The following is a 17,056-nucleotide window of genomic DNA, read 5'->3' on the forward strand; positions in this document are numbered from 1 at the left end:
AATCACGCTCTTGCAAATTTTTCTAACTCAAACTTTAATGGAAAATGGTTTTTAAAATAAAAACTGAAAGAGCTGTCAGACGCATAAATGGTGGTGATGTTATAGTCAAGTGTCCTTAGTTTGTTTGTAGTCTAAGTTTAACTTTTTACTTTGTGCGATTGTATTTAGGCTTCAAAATTCATGTCAAGTTGTGTTAATTTGTGAAGATTGTCATGATGATAATCAAACCTTTGTTGGTCATAGAGCTTATTTTATGAAATAATCCAAAAGCCAATGGAAAAATTCTGTCCGTTTTTTTGTCAAGGGAACCAGGTTGATGCTAACTGACAGGTTAGCCTACAAAAATTCATCATATGTGAATTATTTAGAACAACAGCATTTGTCTTATGTTATATTGCTTGAATATGTTTTTTTTTTTGGATCTTCCAAAAATGTTGGAAAACTTGGTAAATAACTAGTCTAGGATCTTGTTTGAATTAGAATCAAAGATAATCTTAACAACTAGAGACAATTTAATTTCACAATTTAATTTCATATAATCATACACATGATGTCCACACAGGATGTTCATAGAAACAAGCAAATCCAGTCATACTGAGACAAAACCCCCCAAAAAACTACACATATCATCTTACACAAAGTACAAGAGTTCTGCTCTGTTAAAGATAATTCTCCGGTGTGACAACTATCAAAACAGCTTAAGAAGACTATATATATTTTTGATAGATACACTTCCTTATTTTAGGCTGCAAATCTCGCTTGTGTGCATTATTTATGCCCTGGTATGTCATATTTCTCAAAAACGTGACAGCGAAAGCATGATTTACAGATTTGAAAGAAAGCTTGTCTAGTCTGAGAGCAACAAAAACTCTCTGTAAGAGCATAAGAGATAAGAGAGGTAAAAATGATTTGTTTTGTTGTTTTCCTGCCAGTCTCTCTTGGCAGCCAATTTACAAACAGGAAGAAAGATCATTAATATAATTACAAAAAGAGTTTTCTGAAGTAAATATTTTATACGTGGTTTACATTAACAGAAGAATCAGAGCAATTGTACAAAATAACACTTGGAAGTGAGCAGATTCATTTTTTCTTATTTACAATATTGTTACTGATCCAGTTCATGCCATCCTGAAAGAAAAAAGAAAAAAAAAATGTCTTAAACCATTCCCATAAGGGTAAAATTGAAATAAATTGACTATATATTTACAAACCTGTACACCCTCCCCAGATACGGCAGAACAGGCCTGGATCTGCCACTCTCTGTCCCGGTACGTGTGCAGGTTGAGGCCCTCTGCGATCTCACTGGCCGGAGAGGCTGTGGTCAGGTCCTGTTTATTGGCAAAGATGAGCAATGGCACACCCTTCAGGTTCTCCTCATCGATGAGTTCCGAGAGCTCCTGGCGAAGAAGGTCAACACAGAGGATTTAAAAAGAGTGTAATCAGTACCACATCGAGGTTAGCATATGTGAATCCCAATTCATATACTATTTGGCCTATACTATGGTTGAGTGAGTGAAGTGACGTTTGGCCAAGTAGTGAAGTGACATGTGGTGATGTGGCCAACCCATACTCGGAATTTGTGCTCTGCATTTAACCCATCCAAGTGCACACACACAGTAGTGAACACACACACAGCGTGAACACACACCCCGGAGCAGTGGGCAGCCATATTTCTGAATGTTGGGCAGTTGGGGGTTCAGTGCCTTGCTCAAGGGTCTCACATCAGTCGTGGTATTGAGGGTGGAAGAGAGCGCTGGTTATTCACTCCCCCCACCAACAATTCCTGCAGAACCTGAGACTCGAACCCGGTTACAAGTTCGACTCTCTAACCATTAGGCCACGACTGCCCCCAAATGCCGTATAATGTGTATACTAAGGATGCCGTATAATGTGTATACTAAGGATTTAACCCAAGACTATGCCCTTTAAAAAGGCAATGGGTACCAGAACTGTTTAGTTACCCACATTCTTAAAAATATAATCTTTTGTGTTTAGCAGAAGAAAGAAATTTATAAAGGTTTGGCACAACTTGAGAGAGAGTAAATGATGACAGAATTTTCATTTGTGAATGAATCCTTTAAAAAAAATAGGAATTCTTCCAACTGTATTTAATATACATTAATAAAGGTATCTTAAAATTAATACTTTTTTTTTTTTTTTTTTTTTAAATCTTCAAACTCTCATTTTGTTGGCCTGATGGAAATGTGTTTCCCACCCTGTCACTTCTCATGTATTTATAGAGGGGAAGCTCAAAATTTTGTTACGGGACAAGTCCAAAATAATGTAACTCGGGCAAATGACTAGCATTTCAACACTCTTCAAATTAAGCAACTAATTAATAATGCACAAAAAAAGTTGACAGCTATTCAAATGTATCCTTTAAAACCAGAACGGTTGTTTTGAAAACATTTTCCATTAAAATCATCTAATTTAGAAATCACCCATAGATGCATAGAATGAGATCTCCTTTGATCTGTGCTGGCAGCTGTTTCATTTGAGTCTTGAGACAAAAGCTATCTAGCGCATTACAAGTGAAAGAAATTAGAGGCAGATTGCTTGACATATCATTATATCAGATAAAATGCTTTTCAAGAAAAAAAGAGGAGAAGCTGTGATTGTCACAGATTGATTCTGTGTAGTCTTACCAGTCCTGTTTCCTCAAATCGCTTTTTGTCTGCACTGTCAATCACATAAATCTAAAAAAGGGAGAGAGAAAATGGACTATTAAAGAGATAAAAGCTTTTTGACTGATACACAAAACAGAAATGTAATTAGATATGTGACTGTAAATGCTCTCACAACATGGTCAATGTCATTGAGAAAGTTAACTGCTGTCATACCAATAAATCTGTGTTCTCCAGGTACTTCTTCCAGAATGGTCGAATCTTCCTCTGTCCTCCAATGTCCCACACATTCAGCTTCATGCTATCGCAGGTCACACTTTTAATGTTGAAACCCTGAAAGAACAAAATTAGCACATGATACAGCTGTGGTTACACTCAAAAAAAAAAGAGGAAGCTTATGCAATTTAATTAATAGTAAATCTCCATCAAATTGAATGGAATAATCCTTACATATTTTAATTTAGATTAACTATCCTTAATCAATTATTAAATAAAAATTACGTAAGGATTATTAAATTCAATTTGATGAAATTTTACTATTAATTAAATTGTGTACATCTCAAAGTGTATTTTTTTTAATAATTTCTGTGATTTATGAAGTTAAAGTGACTTTGTATCGCACATTTGTGACTTTACATATGTTACATAGTGACTTGAAATCTTGTAATTGTAACTTTATATCTCTTTAAAATCATAATGGGAGAAATAAATCTCACAGTTGTGAATTTATCTCACATTGTAACTTAACTTTCCCAAAGTGACTTTAAATCTCACAATTGTAACTTTAATTCTCATAATTTTGACTTTCATACTTTCATACTTGTGACTTTAAATCTCACGATTGTAACTTTAATTCTCATAATTTTGACTTTCATACTTTCATACTTGTGACTTTAAATCTCACAATTGTAACTTTAATTCTCATAATTTTGACTTTCATACTTTCATACTTGTGACTTTAAATCTCACAATTGTAACTTTAATTCTCATAATTTTGACTTTCATACTATCATACTTGTGACTTTAAATCTCACAATCGTGACTCTGTCCAGAATTGTAACTTAAATCTGTCAATGTGACTTTAAATCTCACGATTGTGACTATATATCACAGTTGTGAATTTAGAAACTCGCAACTGTGACTTGATATCTTGTAACAGTTACTTCATATCTCACAATTTCAACTTCTCACAATGTGACATTAAATCTCACAATTGTGACTATATTTCAGTTGTGAATTTAAATTTCACAATTGTGACTTGATATCTCACACCTATGGCTTTAAATTTAACAGTGTGACTTTAAATCTCACAATTGTGAGATTTAACTTGATTGTGACTTGATATCTCATAACAGTGACTTTAAACCTCACAGTGTGACTTTGAATCTCACAATTGTGACTTTATATATTTCACATTGACTTAAACCTCCACCTTCATATTATCTATCTCACAATGTGACACAAATCTCACAATTGTGACTATATATCACAATTGTAAATTTAATTCTCACAATTGTGACTTTGTCTCAGTTATGGCTTGATATCTCATAACAGTGACTTTAAACCTCACAGTGTGACTTTGAATCTCACAATTGTGACTTTATATATTTCACATTGACTTAAACCTCCCAGTGTGACTTTATATATCACAACCGTGAATCTCCTAATTGTGACTTTATATATCCCAACTGTGGCTTAAGTCACATAATGCATCTTTATATCTCATAGTTGAAACTATATACAGTATATCTCATAGTGTGACGACTTCTTATATTAAGTACTTCTTATTTGAAACTTTATCTCATAGTTACCTTCTTATTTTTGTATTTATTTATTTACCATGGAGCAGAAACAGGCTTCCATAATGATGGCTTGATTAGGTCACAATCCTAACAACACCACAGACAGAGGCACAATGTATTTAAACTCTCCTAGTCTAAATTTATCCTGCCCCTGAGCAGCCTCCAACTACTGAGACTTTATGGTTAAGTAATCTTTAACCGTGGGATTAAAGACACTGTAGTGGTGCTATTCTTAGAGAGGATCTTCTCTCCCCACAGGCCTCCGCTCTTTACAGCTTTAACTGGCTGCAGCATCATGTCTGTTAACAAAACACATGCTAAACAACAAATAGTCTCACATTACATCTAGGTCCCAGGATATTTTAAGTAATGAAGTAATGGTCTACCAACTAGTAGCAAGATGTGCGCAGCGGAGTCCAAAAGAATTCATGCTAAATATTGTGTTAACAGCCATCAATTGCAGCCACTCTACAAATTGAATATACTGTCAATTAATGATACATGAATTCAGACATTTATAAAATGAAATGAGAGACTTTTTTTGTCAAATGTGTTATCTCTATGGCTGACTTAATGCTAATAACTAGCACTAATACACACAGTGATGGCGTGCTCTATCGCTGACCTCTCAACAGTACATATTTTTTGGATAGTAACTGCCATCAAGTAGCAAACCGCTCTCTTTTCCAAGTCTGTATGGTATCTAAACTGAAGTGTTAATGAAACTGAACTGAAGTGTCAAAGGAGAATATCTGAGAATATTTCTACTGAATTTGTTAAACATTAGAAAAGCACAAGAAATGTGTTAACATTCCACACCAGCTAATAACTTCACACCTTTCAACAGCCTCAGCAAATTAGGCTGAATTATTCATGAGACATGTTTTTGCCATCCATAACACATGATTAAAGAGTAAATGTACATTCTGGAATGGCAAAGGTCTGTGCTGCTTTCATGACCACATGTGTCCTGATTGTCAAAGTAACACTTTTTTTGAACAAGCATATTAAGTAAGTGCAAGAGCAAACTGTAAAAAATGTAGTGCACTGAAAGCCTCTAGCGGCTGCTCTTCTCACCTGAGTTGGAGTGATGGTGTTCACATCTTCTGAGGCGAGTTGTTTTAACAAAGTGGTTTTTCCAGCGTTATCAAGACCAAGAAGGACTATCCGCAGCTCTTGCTCTGTAGTGCCTTTTAGCTTCTCAATGACTGAAAACAAACCCTTGAAAACAAACATTTGTACATAAAATATCGAATTAAAGTTTCATTTTAAGTTTCAGGTATACATCCATGGAATCTCCAATCCATCACAATGATGTGTATAACATGAATAAACTATTCTTTGATCCAAATAGGCCCCTCAAGCAGCTTGAAACACTTACCTTTTGGACTTCTCCCATAGTGCCGTGAATTTTGTGGTAGGAAGAGGATGTGGAGAGAGATGAAAAGGCGCAGCTACATTCTATGCAGGAAATATCCAAGTAAGCATTTGGTTTTCTTATCGTCCACTTTTTCTTGGATCCTCTTCCCTCAAAATACTTGGCTTTCACTTCACAGGGAGCAGTACCTTTCCTTCAATATGTGCCTGGCCTTCCTCGAATGTGACATAGGGGAGGATGTGGAGGTGGGTGAAAGTGGAGGAGGGGTTGGATTAGCAGGCCACAATTAGCAATCTCTCCGCATACCTCCCCTCCACTCGTCTCCTCCAGCACATCTCCAGCATTAAAGACTTACCTGGATTATCCTTAACCCCCACCTGCTTCAGGACAGGTCTCTGACACGTTTCCCTTTCCTCTAAGCTTGGTTGGCCCTCACATCTCACTTGTTGTTTTCTGAACCAACAAGTTACAAGAACAAACAAACTAAACAAGATCTCATGCCATGAGAATGAGATACTACTTGTTATTGAAGTGAATGCAGCTTCACAATACCTCTCCCAAGCAGCAGAGGGCAGTAGTGTTTATATTTGAAATGGTGTAATGTGAGGTAAGGGAACAGTGTTAGGGTGGGGATCAAGGGATTCGGGTTGTCTAATAGAGTGCTGCAGGGATGATGTACTTTTGTAGGCTGAAACCTAGAAATGAGTTAGAATTTCAGCACTTTCGGTTTCATTGTCCTGAAGTCAGTGAGGTTTTTGAATGGGTTTTTTGTTAAATGCCTGACACAAAACTGATATATTCTTTTTATGCTTATTAGTTAAAAATATCTATTTTTATATTTTAATTGTATTATTTTTATATTTTCATTTGAATAAGAATTAGGGCTGGGTTTTGACACAAATTTCACGATTCGATTCAATTCTCGTTCACAAGCTTGCGATTCGATTCGATTACCAATTTGATTTGATTCGATTCGATTCAATATCGATTATTTTGGATACATAGTATATCAGGTCCAGTACATGCCAAATTTTCTGAAGGAAAAAAATCTTTCAACTAATGCTGTAAAATATACATGAGAGTCAGTTGGTACTACATTACTATAATATTGAAGGTTAAAATTGACGGATTTGTTAAAATTACACTTAATGAAGTTTTTAAAATAATAAAGTTACAATTACATAATAATATTTCTACTTCAATTTGTTTTTTTGAAATATAAACAATGGTGGCTGTCATAAAAACTTGATGGATTTATTCAAACATAAATTAAACATTGAAGAACAATTTATAATGAATAAGTTATATGGTGCATATATTTAGCAAAATGCCCCTCTCCATAGTTTATTTTTCTAGGTGACTAATGAGTTTATGGTCACCGAATATGTTTTTCTGAGGTAAATGTGATGTTACATGAATTGTTAACAAGCTGTTATATTGACATCTTTACATTGCTGAAACACTGATTTAGCGATTACGAGACAGGATACTTGTACTCTTGTACAAGAGTTGTACACTTTCTTTTAACTTCCCTTCGGATATTTAGTCATGTTTATTTTGTGCTGAAACTGGTATTAATGTGGAGGAGATAATCGTTTCAAGTCGTTTCAGTGTTGGGAAGGTTACTTTGGAAATGTAATAGGTTACAGATTACAAGTTACCCTATTTAAAATGTAATAGTAGTGTAACTTCTTCAATTACTTTATTAAAGTAATGTAACTGATTACTTTTGATTACTTTTTGATTACTAAATTTCTAATGAATGTTTTCAACTGTTAATCATTTTCAAACATTTACACCATTCAGGGTTAACCTTATACAGTAGTGCTCAACAATGATACTGTCAGACTTTCAAAATCCTTCATCACTTGAATTAAGATGATAAAATTTTAACACATCCTCCACAAAATCAGACTTTAGTATCGCCTTTTATTTTGAGATTGATCTGAAGTTCAATGCAGATTTAAAATCATAAGAAATAGTTTACTGATACTGTTTTTTGAAATAACTGCAGGAAATACTGTATCTAACAATGCTTTTGAATTTTTTTAGTAGGCTACAGTAGGCCGAACCATGTTTTTTTTTTGGCACATGGATTACCATTTGTCTTTATTTTTACTACAAATTCCATGGTAAACTATGGTTAGTGTAGCCAAAACCATGGTTAATAATTTGTGGTTACCATGGTTAGGTAAAATCATTGTTAATTTCCGTAAGGGTTGTGTTGATGTCTGCCCTAGCACACTCATTAAACAAAGAGTGACAGAGACAGTGACAGAGCACAGCCAATTCATAAAAGAACAATATTTAAAAGCACACGTCCAGTTTTGTGTGAGTGAAGGAAATCCGCTTGGGAGTGGAGAGATTTGTCCTCGCGCACATGGATCGCGTGCCTACACATGCCAGGATCCGCCACTGCCAGATGCAGTTAGAAATTTACTACAAACAAGCCTATCGCAAGACATCTGGTAGGGGGGCACCTGGGGTCAGCACCACCCCTGGCCACCACGTAGACACGCCCCTGCTGCCAAGCCACCGGGAATTGTCCCGGTTCTCCCGATGACCAGTCCGCGCCTGATTTCCACAGAGACACGCAGAACGTGCACGATTCATATATTACAGACCCTAGTCCTTATCGCATTTTGATTCAAGTGTACTGACCTACTTTTGATTTATTCGTCCAAATGTTGCATATTCCGTGACATTCCGTGTTATAGGAATTCCAACCAGTCCGTGTTTTCCTCATCGTGGAAATCATAGGCCATATGTCTCATATTTTAGAGTAGTCAGAGCAATTTGGGAAAGAACTCAATTAAATCTGTATGTGGATGTGTGTAAATATTCAAATGTAACCCCGTTTGTAATCGTTAACATTTTCATAAGTAACTGTAATTTAATTACACATTTTTTCTTAGTAACTGTAACTGATTATAGTTACATTTATTTTGTAATTAAAATACATGTAACTAGTTACTCCTCAACACTGGCTACGCGCTGCTGCGTCTGTTGAACTGAGGCGCTACAGCAATCTGTCACTCCACATTAAACAGCGCCAAAACGGCATTTATTGTTTGAATACTGCAATACAATGGACAGAATTTGAAATCTGAGACTTTGTTTCATATTAAAAGTATCAAAGCACAATGCTTATTCCGATATATTGGATGGGAGTTGTGCTTCAATGTTCCATCCAATAACAGGATAGAATAATCGATTCTTGGGATTTGAAGGGTTAGTTCGCCCAAAAATGAAAATTAGTCCATGAATTACTCACCCTCAAGTCATCCTAGGTGTATATGACTTTCTTCTTTCAGACGAATCCAGTCGGAGGTATATTAAAAAGCTGTTTCATGGCACTCAGCGGGTGTTGCATGCATCAGTCCAAAAGAAGTTAAATAAAAAGTGCCCATCCATAAAAAAAGTGTCTCACACGTCTCCGGGTGGTGAACAAAGGCCTTCTGTAGCGAATCGATGCGTTTTTGTAAGAAAAATATCCATATTCAAAACGTAATAACCAGATAATCGTTTCAAGTCGTTTCAGTGTTGGGAAGGTTACTTTGGAAATGTAATAGGTTACAGATTACAAGTTACCCTATTTAAAATGTAATAGTAGTGTAACTTCTTCAATTACTTTATTAAAGTAATGTAACTGATTACTTTTGATTACTTTTTGATTACTTTTCTAAATTTCTAATGAATGTTTTCAACTGTTAATCATTTTCAAACATTTACACCATTCAGGGTTAACCTTATACAGTAGTGCTCAACAATGATACTGTCAGACTTTCAAAATCCTTCATCACTTGAATTAAGATGATAAAATTTTAACACATCCTCCACAAAATCAGACTTTAGTATCGCCTTTTATTTTGAGATTGATCTGAAGTTCAATGCAGATTTAAAATCATAAGAAATAGTTTACTGATACTGTTTTTTGAAATAACTGCAGGAAATACTGTATCTAACAATGCTTTTGAATTTTTTTAGTAGGCTACAGTAGGCCGAACCATGTTTTTTTTTTGGCACATGGATTACCATTTGTCTTTATTTTTACTACAAATTCCATGGTAAACTATGGTTAGTGTAGCCAAAACCATGGTTAATAATTTGTGGTTACCATGGTTAGGTAAAATCATTGTTAATTTCCGTAAGGGTTGTGTTGATGTCTGCCCTAGCACACTCATTAAACAAAGAGTGACAGAGACAGTGACAGAGCACAGCCAATTCATAAAAGAACAATATTTAAAAGCACACGTCCAGTTTTGTGTGAGTGAAGGAAATCCGCTTGGGAGTGGAGAGATTTGTCCTCGCGCACATGGATCGCGTGCCTACACATGCCAGGATCCGCCACTGCCAGATGCAGTTAGAAATTTACTACAAACAAGCCTATCGCAAGACATCTGGTAGGGGGGCACCTGGGGTCAGCACCACCCCTGGCCACCACGTAGACACGCCCCTGCTGCCAAGCCACCGGGAATTGTCCCGGTTCTCCCGATGACCAGTCCGCGCCTGATTTCCACAGAGACACGCAGAACGTGCACGATTCATATATTACAGACCCTAGTCCTTATCGCATTTTGATTCAAGTGTACTGACCTACTTTTGATTTATTCGTCCAAATGTTGCATATTCCGTGACATTCCGTGTTATAGGAATTCCAACCAGTCCGTGTTTTCCTCATCGTGGAAATCATAGGCCATATGTCTCATATTTTAGAGTAGTCAGAGCAATTTGGGAAAGAACTCAATTAAATCTGTATGTGGATGTGTGTAAATATTCAAATGTAACCCCGTTTGTAATCGTTAACATTTTCATAAGTAACTGTAATTTAATTACACATTTTTTCTTAGTAACTGTAACTGATTATAGTTACATTTATTTTGTAATTAAAATACATGTAACTAGTTACTCCTCAACACTGGCTACGCGCTGCTGCGTCTGTTGAACTGAGGCGCTACAGCAATCTGTCACTCCACATTAAACAGCGCCAAAACGGCATTTATTGTTTGAATACTGCAATACAATGGACAGAATTTGAAATCTGAGACTTTGTTTCATATTAAAAGTATCAAAGCACAATGCTTATTCCGATATATTGGATGGGAGTTGTGCTTCAATGTTCCATCCAATAACAGGATAGAATAATCGATTCTTGGGATTTGAAGGGTTAGTTCGCCCAAAAATGAAAATTAGTCCATGAATTACTCACCCTCAAGTCATCCTAGGTGTATATGACTTTCTTCTTTCAGACGAATCCAGTCGGAGGTATATTAAAAAGCTGTTTCATGGCACTCAGCGGGTGTTGCATGCATCAGTCCAAAAGAAGTTAAATAAAAAGTGCCCATCCATAAAAAAAGTGTCTCACATGTCTCCGGGTGGTGAACAAAGGCCTTCTGTAGCGAATCGATGCGTTTTTGTAAGAAAAATATCCATATTCAAAACGTAATAACCACTTTAATGTAGCTTGCACCGACAGTCCTACACAGAAGCTGCTCCGGGCGGATGACGTATGAGTTCAGCGTTGCACATGCGCTGGTGAGTCTAGTGAAAACCAACGTTTGTTAACAGGAGCAAAGGAAGCAAAGTTTCCTTACTTTAGAAAAGGAAAACCAGTCTTCTCTTGGCTTATATCGGTTACAACATTGAGTGCAAGCTAGATTAAAGTGATTATTACGTTTTGAATCTTACAAAAACGCATCGATTCGCTACAGAAGGCCTTTGTTCACCCCCCGGAGCCATGGGAGACATTTTTTTATGGATGGGCACTTTTTATTTAACTTCTTTTGGACGGACACATGCAACACCCGCTGAGTGCCATGAAACAGCTTGAAAGATCAAAGACAATTTTTGTATACCTCCAACTGGATTCGTCTGAAAGAAGAAAGTCATATACACCTAGGATGACTTGAGGGTGACTAATTTATGGGCTAATTTTCATTTTTGGGTGAACTAACCCTTTAAGAATCGATGTCATTCCATAAAATGAGAATCGATTAATATGGAGATATCGATATTTTTTTACCCAGCCCAAATAAGAAAGCAGAAAATGGGGGATGCATAAAAAATAATATGAATATTAAAAATATAAATCTAAAATCTTAATAACTGTAAACCTGGACAGTCGCTAGTAAAAAGTTTCATCACAGTTTCATGTGACTGCAACATGACAGTTATAGCTTGGGTGAATGGCTTGCCATTCTTACCAAAACACTAGTGTAAAAGTTATTTTGTATAATTTTTGTGTCTGTAGTTTCTGTTTAACTGCCAAATAATAATTCTTAATTGAAGTAAACCAAAAAAACGCTGTAATTATTCCACTAGTTACAATGTCAAGAAACAATTATCATTCCTGTATATTTAGTTCTCTTACAGTGCTTGAAATAGAGAGTCTTTATTCCAAGATCCTACTTCATATTAAATCTTTAAAGGGGTCATGAACTTCATTTTTTAATTATTATTTTATAATGTTCTATGAGGTTCACTTACAATGGTAGTGTGATTTTACATAAACAAAACATAATTTAGAAGTAATAGGCTATTTTATATCCTGTTTTTGAGCCTCTCTGCAGAAGGGTCTGTTTTTGTAGTCGGGCAGCATTCATACTTAGCCACACTATTACATCATAAAGTGACACATTCCAAAATGAGTTGTTTTCTGAGCTTGGTTTCACTCAAAGAGGTTTTTAAACTAACGAGAAAGTTTTGAGTTCTGAAACTTAGAGGATGTTTTTATAGTACATTGACCTGTTATTTGTCAGAAGATCAAAGGAAATTTGATTTCTCAGTTCCTGACCCCTTTAAAGCTACTTTCCGTTACTACATAAGACCTCAGTAGATACAGGCAGGCAGATAAGGCTTCAGATCTTTTTCCATAGCAGTATAATAGAGGCCAACATCAATACTTCATCTTTCCCTTGCAGGAATACTTCCCCCGGATTAGAAATGGTCCTTCCCTCCCTTTGTATTATTCCAAAGAGCCACAATGTTCCTTTCTCCCTGTTAATGAACGCAATAGGGAGCATCTCTATCCACAGAGCATTCAGAATCCAGACTCACAATGGAGAAGTTTCCTGGTGCACCTCGATCAGCAGCTTATCACTGCTCTGCAGACGTACTGCACTCTATTGTTGGCTGTTTGCTCTTGTAGGGATTCCGTAATATTCTGAAGGATTAGGAACCAATTACTGAATGACCAACTATCTCCTCCAAAGATGTTAACCTAGCATGGAGCAACTTCTCTTCTGCTGCATTTATTGCCCATCATCAAGTTTGAGTTAAAATTTGAAAGTTATTACTCATTCTATGAAGATAGTTGGCATCTCTGACATTTCCAACAGTCTAGAGCATGTTAATTATAGCAACATCATTAGCAATATTTATATTAATTTCAGTCTTCATGATTACATTAGCCTACTAGTCACATATACTGTATGTGTTGACTTACTAAGCTTAATTGATCCCTTAGGAAAATATAAAATCACAAATGAGATCTCATTAATATATTTTCTCTCCAACAGCATATATATTAGAGTCAAAGCAAATATAGATGTTTGTTCTCCTGATTCTTAGATTTATGTCCTGAGCAGAAGTTTAGTTTCAGAAGAGATCTTGACATTGTCACACACTGTACTTTTTTAAGCTCTTAAATTGAGGCTGGAAGGAGGTGCTATGAAGCATGTGTAAAAGTTAAAGCAAAAAATAGTCTCAGTCATCACTTTTATTCAGCGATGACACATGCAAATGATCTAAAGTGACATTTATAATGTTAGAAAGTATTTCTGTTTCAAATAAGTTCTCTTCTTTCGAACTTTCGATTCATCAAAGAATCCTGGAAAAAAGTATCACTATCAATATGAAAATATTAAGCAGCACAAATGTTTTTAACTTTGATAATAAGAATAAGTGTTTCTTGAGCAGCAAATCAGCATATTAGAATGATTTCTAAAAGATCATAAACTTTCTATTCATCAAAGAATCCTGGAAAAAAGTATCACTATATATATAGCAAATCAGCATATTAGAATGATTTCTAAAAGATCATGTGATACTAGAGACTGGAGTAATGATGCTGAAAATTCAGCTTTACCATCATAGGAATAAATTACATTTTAAAATATATTAAAATAGAAGACAGTAGAAAATAAGAAAATATATAAGAAAACATTTAAAGATTCATACCAACCCCAAACATTTGAAAGGTAGGTTATAATCATTAAAAAAATATATATATATATATATAGTACATATGCATTTTAAATAAAAAAAATGTCATTCCGCTTTCTTCAGTTTGAAGTGATGAAATCAGTTATTTCATTCAACTGGCATTCATATTTGTGTTCAGTAATTTAACTGAACAGTATGTTCAGTAATTTATGTTCAGTAATGATTTTTCAATCTACTTAACAGTACTTAAATGGGGGATTTAAAAAAGGATACACTGTCAATTTATCACCAAGAAAACATCAAATATTATAGCGATATTATTTTACACATATAATATGTTTCGTTTTTACAGTATAAACAGGTCTTTCTACTTGCAAACATATAGCAGACTTTATATTTTATATTTCGCAAGGGGAATCATAATATTTGGGGATCCGTGGCCTCAGGAAGTTTGCAAACACTTGTAACAAGATAACAAACAAAATTTATATAATTCACATTTTTATAGTTTTACACTCAGACTGTATGTCAACAGTTTTCCTCATTTGTGCCTTTTTCTATGGTTATTCTTATAAACATAACTGTGATTTCCACTAAGTTGTCCCAAGCTCATAATGTGACTGTATCCTATTTAAGAGTGTCTCTGTTCCATGACACACCACTGTCATTCTAAATCAATACACTTTCACTCATTATTCAGTATTTCTTATGATGAGTTGTGACAACCAAGTCTGTTAGTGCAAGTCTCTAAATGTGAACATCACGACAAACTCTTTCTTTCGGTTTGGTTAAGGGTCATTAATTACCACATTTGCTTTCTCCTCAAACACAGAAGATCACAAATGCCTTTGTTGCTGGCTGAGCTCATCTCTCCAGCTGTGAGAGAGATGGAGAGTGTGAGGGTCAACAGGCTTATGGCCTCACGGACTGCTGCACTGATGAATTGAGAGGAACAGGTGTCAGCCATCGCAGAACAGAAGGAGCTTTGGTGACGCAAAACAGAACTGGTTCTGGATGGTTTTCTGGTCTGGACCTGCTTTGGGCAGTTTGGACGATTGGCTGGACACTATAGTGATGAAAAACATCTTCATAAAGCACTACACAAATCCCAGTCTCCATTTGACAATAAACCTTTGAACGTCTATAAGACTGATCATGATCTAATTGCTGTTAGTATCGTTATACAAGAAGAAGGTTTCTATTTAGGAGCTACTATACTTAAAAAGGCCCATCAGGGACCATAAAACATCACAATAATCCACAAATTAATCCACAAGATTCCAGTAGATCAATTAAAGTCTTGTGAAGCATCAAGCTATGAGTTTATAAGAAACAAAACCATCATTAAAGCATTTTAACTTTAAGCCGTCGCCTCTGGCCAAAATCCATCATAACGCTTCCTCAGTGAAAAAGTCCATCCCCTGTTATCCTCTCACATCAAAATCCACTAACACATTTGTTTAGAACTGTTTTGGACTGTTGCTTGGAAACAGTGCTTAATCTGTGCATATCTCTCTCCTGATCTAGACGAGTCAACTTTTTCACTAGAGAAAGAATATTATGGATAGAGGACTCATATTTTAGCTGAATGCAATGGTTTGAAGTTAAAATTCTGTTGATGGATTTACCATGCATTGCCATTGTACGTAAAAGAGTACATTTTGATAACTATTTTTGTGTTGCATGGGCAAAAAGTCCTGGATTATTGAGCTTCGCATTGCACGAGGTTAAAGATGATGACAGAATTTCAACAGATCACCTGTGGAAAGTGTGTTTGAGATGGATTGACCAAATGTAGACATGCAAACAATTATTTTTTTCGATAATTGTGCATTTTGTTTGTGTCTGCCATATGACGGATGGTCAGTCATCCCCAGGTTTCTCTCGATGATTGTTGCCTGAATGTGCATCAGTGTGTTTTCCTTCTCAGTGACTTTTATACCCAGCAGCGTTGTGTTTTATGGTGTTTGCACAGTGACACGTTGTTTCTGTGAGCCCAGAAGTTCTAGCGGAGATTTTGTTTTACCTCATTGGTCTCCAGCACACAACCAGCTTCATCATGGAGATTTCTTTGTCTCACCACCAACAGAAACCATCTGTCCAATCCAAGGAAAAGGTACCAAATTTCTCTTTCACTACTTACCTGTGTTATACATCTAGTGGGGTGGAAATATCTGGGTCATATTTAGTGTATAGTTATTCAATACTGTGAATACCAACTTGCTTCTTTTTCATCTTAATTGGATTTTTGCTTTTCGCAACAATATTTATAGCTAGTTCTGAGTTTGGATGTGGGCCAAATTGAAATAACTGAGTGTGTGTTGACCTAATGACACTGTATGTCTGTCAGAACCATAATGTAAAATGTCACACTTTTTTATATTGAAAAATTTGTATATATATATATATATATATATATATATATATATAATAATGCATTTTTAATATATTATCTGTATATATATTTGTACATATGCATTTATATGATAATTGTACATCACATCTCAATACCAAAAAGTGTCCCAGTTTACCTGAATTCACCCCATATGATGATATTTTTGTGTGCATTTTCATTCAGAGGACCTTGAGTTTCAATGAAATCACTAGAGGGTTCTCAAACCTATCTCGACGCAACTCTTTACGAAGGACCCTTGGGAGACACGACACCCTGTCAGACTACCACCCACTCACCCTCAACAAGGTAAAACCTTTGACTCATTTCAGAAAAGCCCTCATTTCCTCATCTCTCTACTGTTGCAAAGCAAATGGAGTTTCTGCCATGCTAGCCAATAGCTGAAATTCCAGTAATGACTTTTAAATCCTGGGTTGAATCATCTCAAAACGATAGATTTGATTGTGTTTGAAAGTAACCTGATTGACATTCATCAACAGAAGTGCAGTGGTATTTTGGTCATGATTGCTTGAGCGATAATGTTTTATCTTATCTAAATGTGCTCTTTCAGAATATGACAGGAATAGTGCAAAAATATATCAATAATAATACAACAAATGTTAAAAGTCACAAATACCCAATCATTTCTTTTCAATGAACGTTCTTATACAAAAATGACTTCATTCATTATGTAATG

The 17,056-nt window shown here is 35.5% G+C and overlaps 1 protein-coding gene across 1 annotated transcript; it reads right to left on the bottom strand.

The window, feature by feature from the left end:
- Positions 1 to 555: 555 nt before the first annotated feature.
- On the bottom strand, positions 556 to 6,147 carry LOC107588770 (ADP-ribosylation factor-like protein 3). The gene is made up of 6 exons (XM_016277006.1): positions 5,808 to 6,147; positions 5,504 to 5,647; positions 2,841 to 2,957; positions 2,646 to 2,696; positions 1,212 to 1,397; positions 556 to 1,128 (listed from the first exon to the last, which is right to left on the bottom strand). Exons 1-6 carry the CDS (start codon positions 5,823 to 5,825, stop codon positions 1,081 to 1,083), a joined length of 564 nt encoding a protein of 187 aa, XP_016132492.1. The 5' UTR covers positions 5,826 to 6,147; the 3' UTR covers positions 556 to 1,080.
- Between the last annotated feature and the right edge of the window lie 10,909 nt (positions 6,148 to 17,056).

This window comes from Sinocyclocheilus grahami, unplaced genomic scaffold (assembly GCF_001515645.1).
Source record: "Sinocyclocheilus grahami isolate Dianchi unplaced genomic scaffold, SAMN03320097.WGS_v1.1 scaffold107.1, whole genome shotgun sequence".
Classification (NCBI taxonomy): Eukaryota; Metazoa; Chordata; class Actinopteri; order Cypriniformes; family Cyprinidae; genus Sinocyclocheilus; species Sinocyclocheilus grahami.

Excerpts from the sequence above, each read along its gene's own strand:
- LOC107588770 (XM_016277006.1), bottom strand. Across the intron at positions 2,697-2,840 it reads TGGAGAACACAGATTTATTG|ATTTATGTGATTGACAGTGC; the intron begins GTATGACAGCAG and ends TCCCTTTTTTAG. Across the intron at positions 1,129-1,211 it reads TATCTGGGGAGGGTGTACAG|GATGGCATGAACTGGATCAG; the intron begins GTTTGTAAATAT and ends TTTTTCTTTCAG.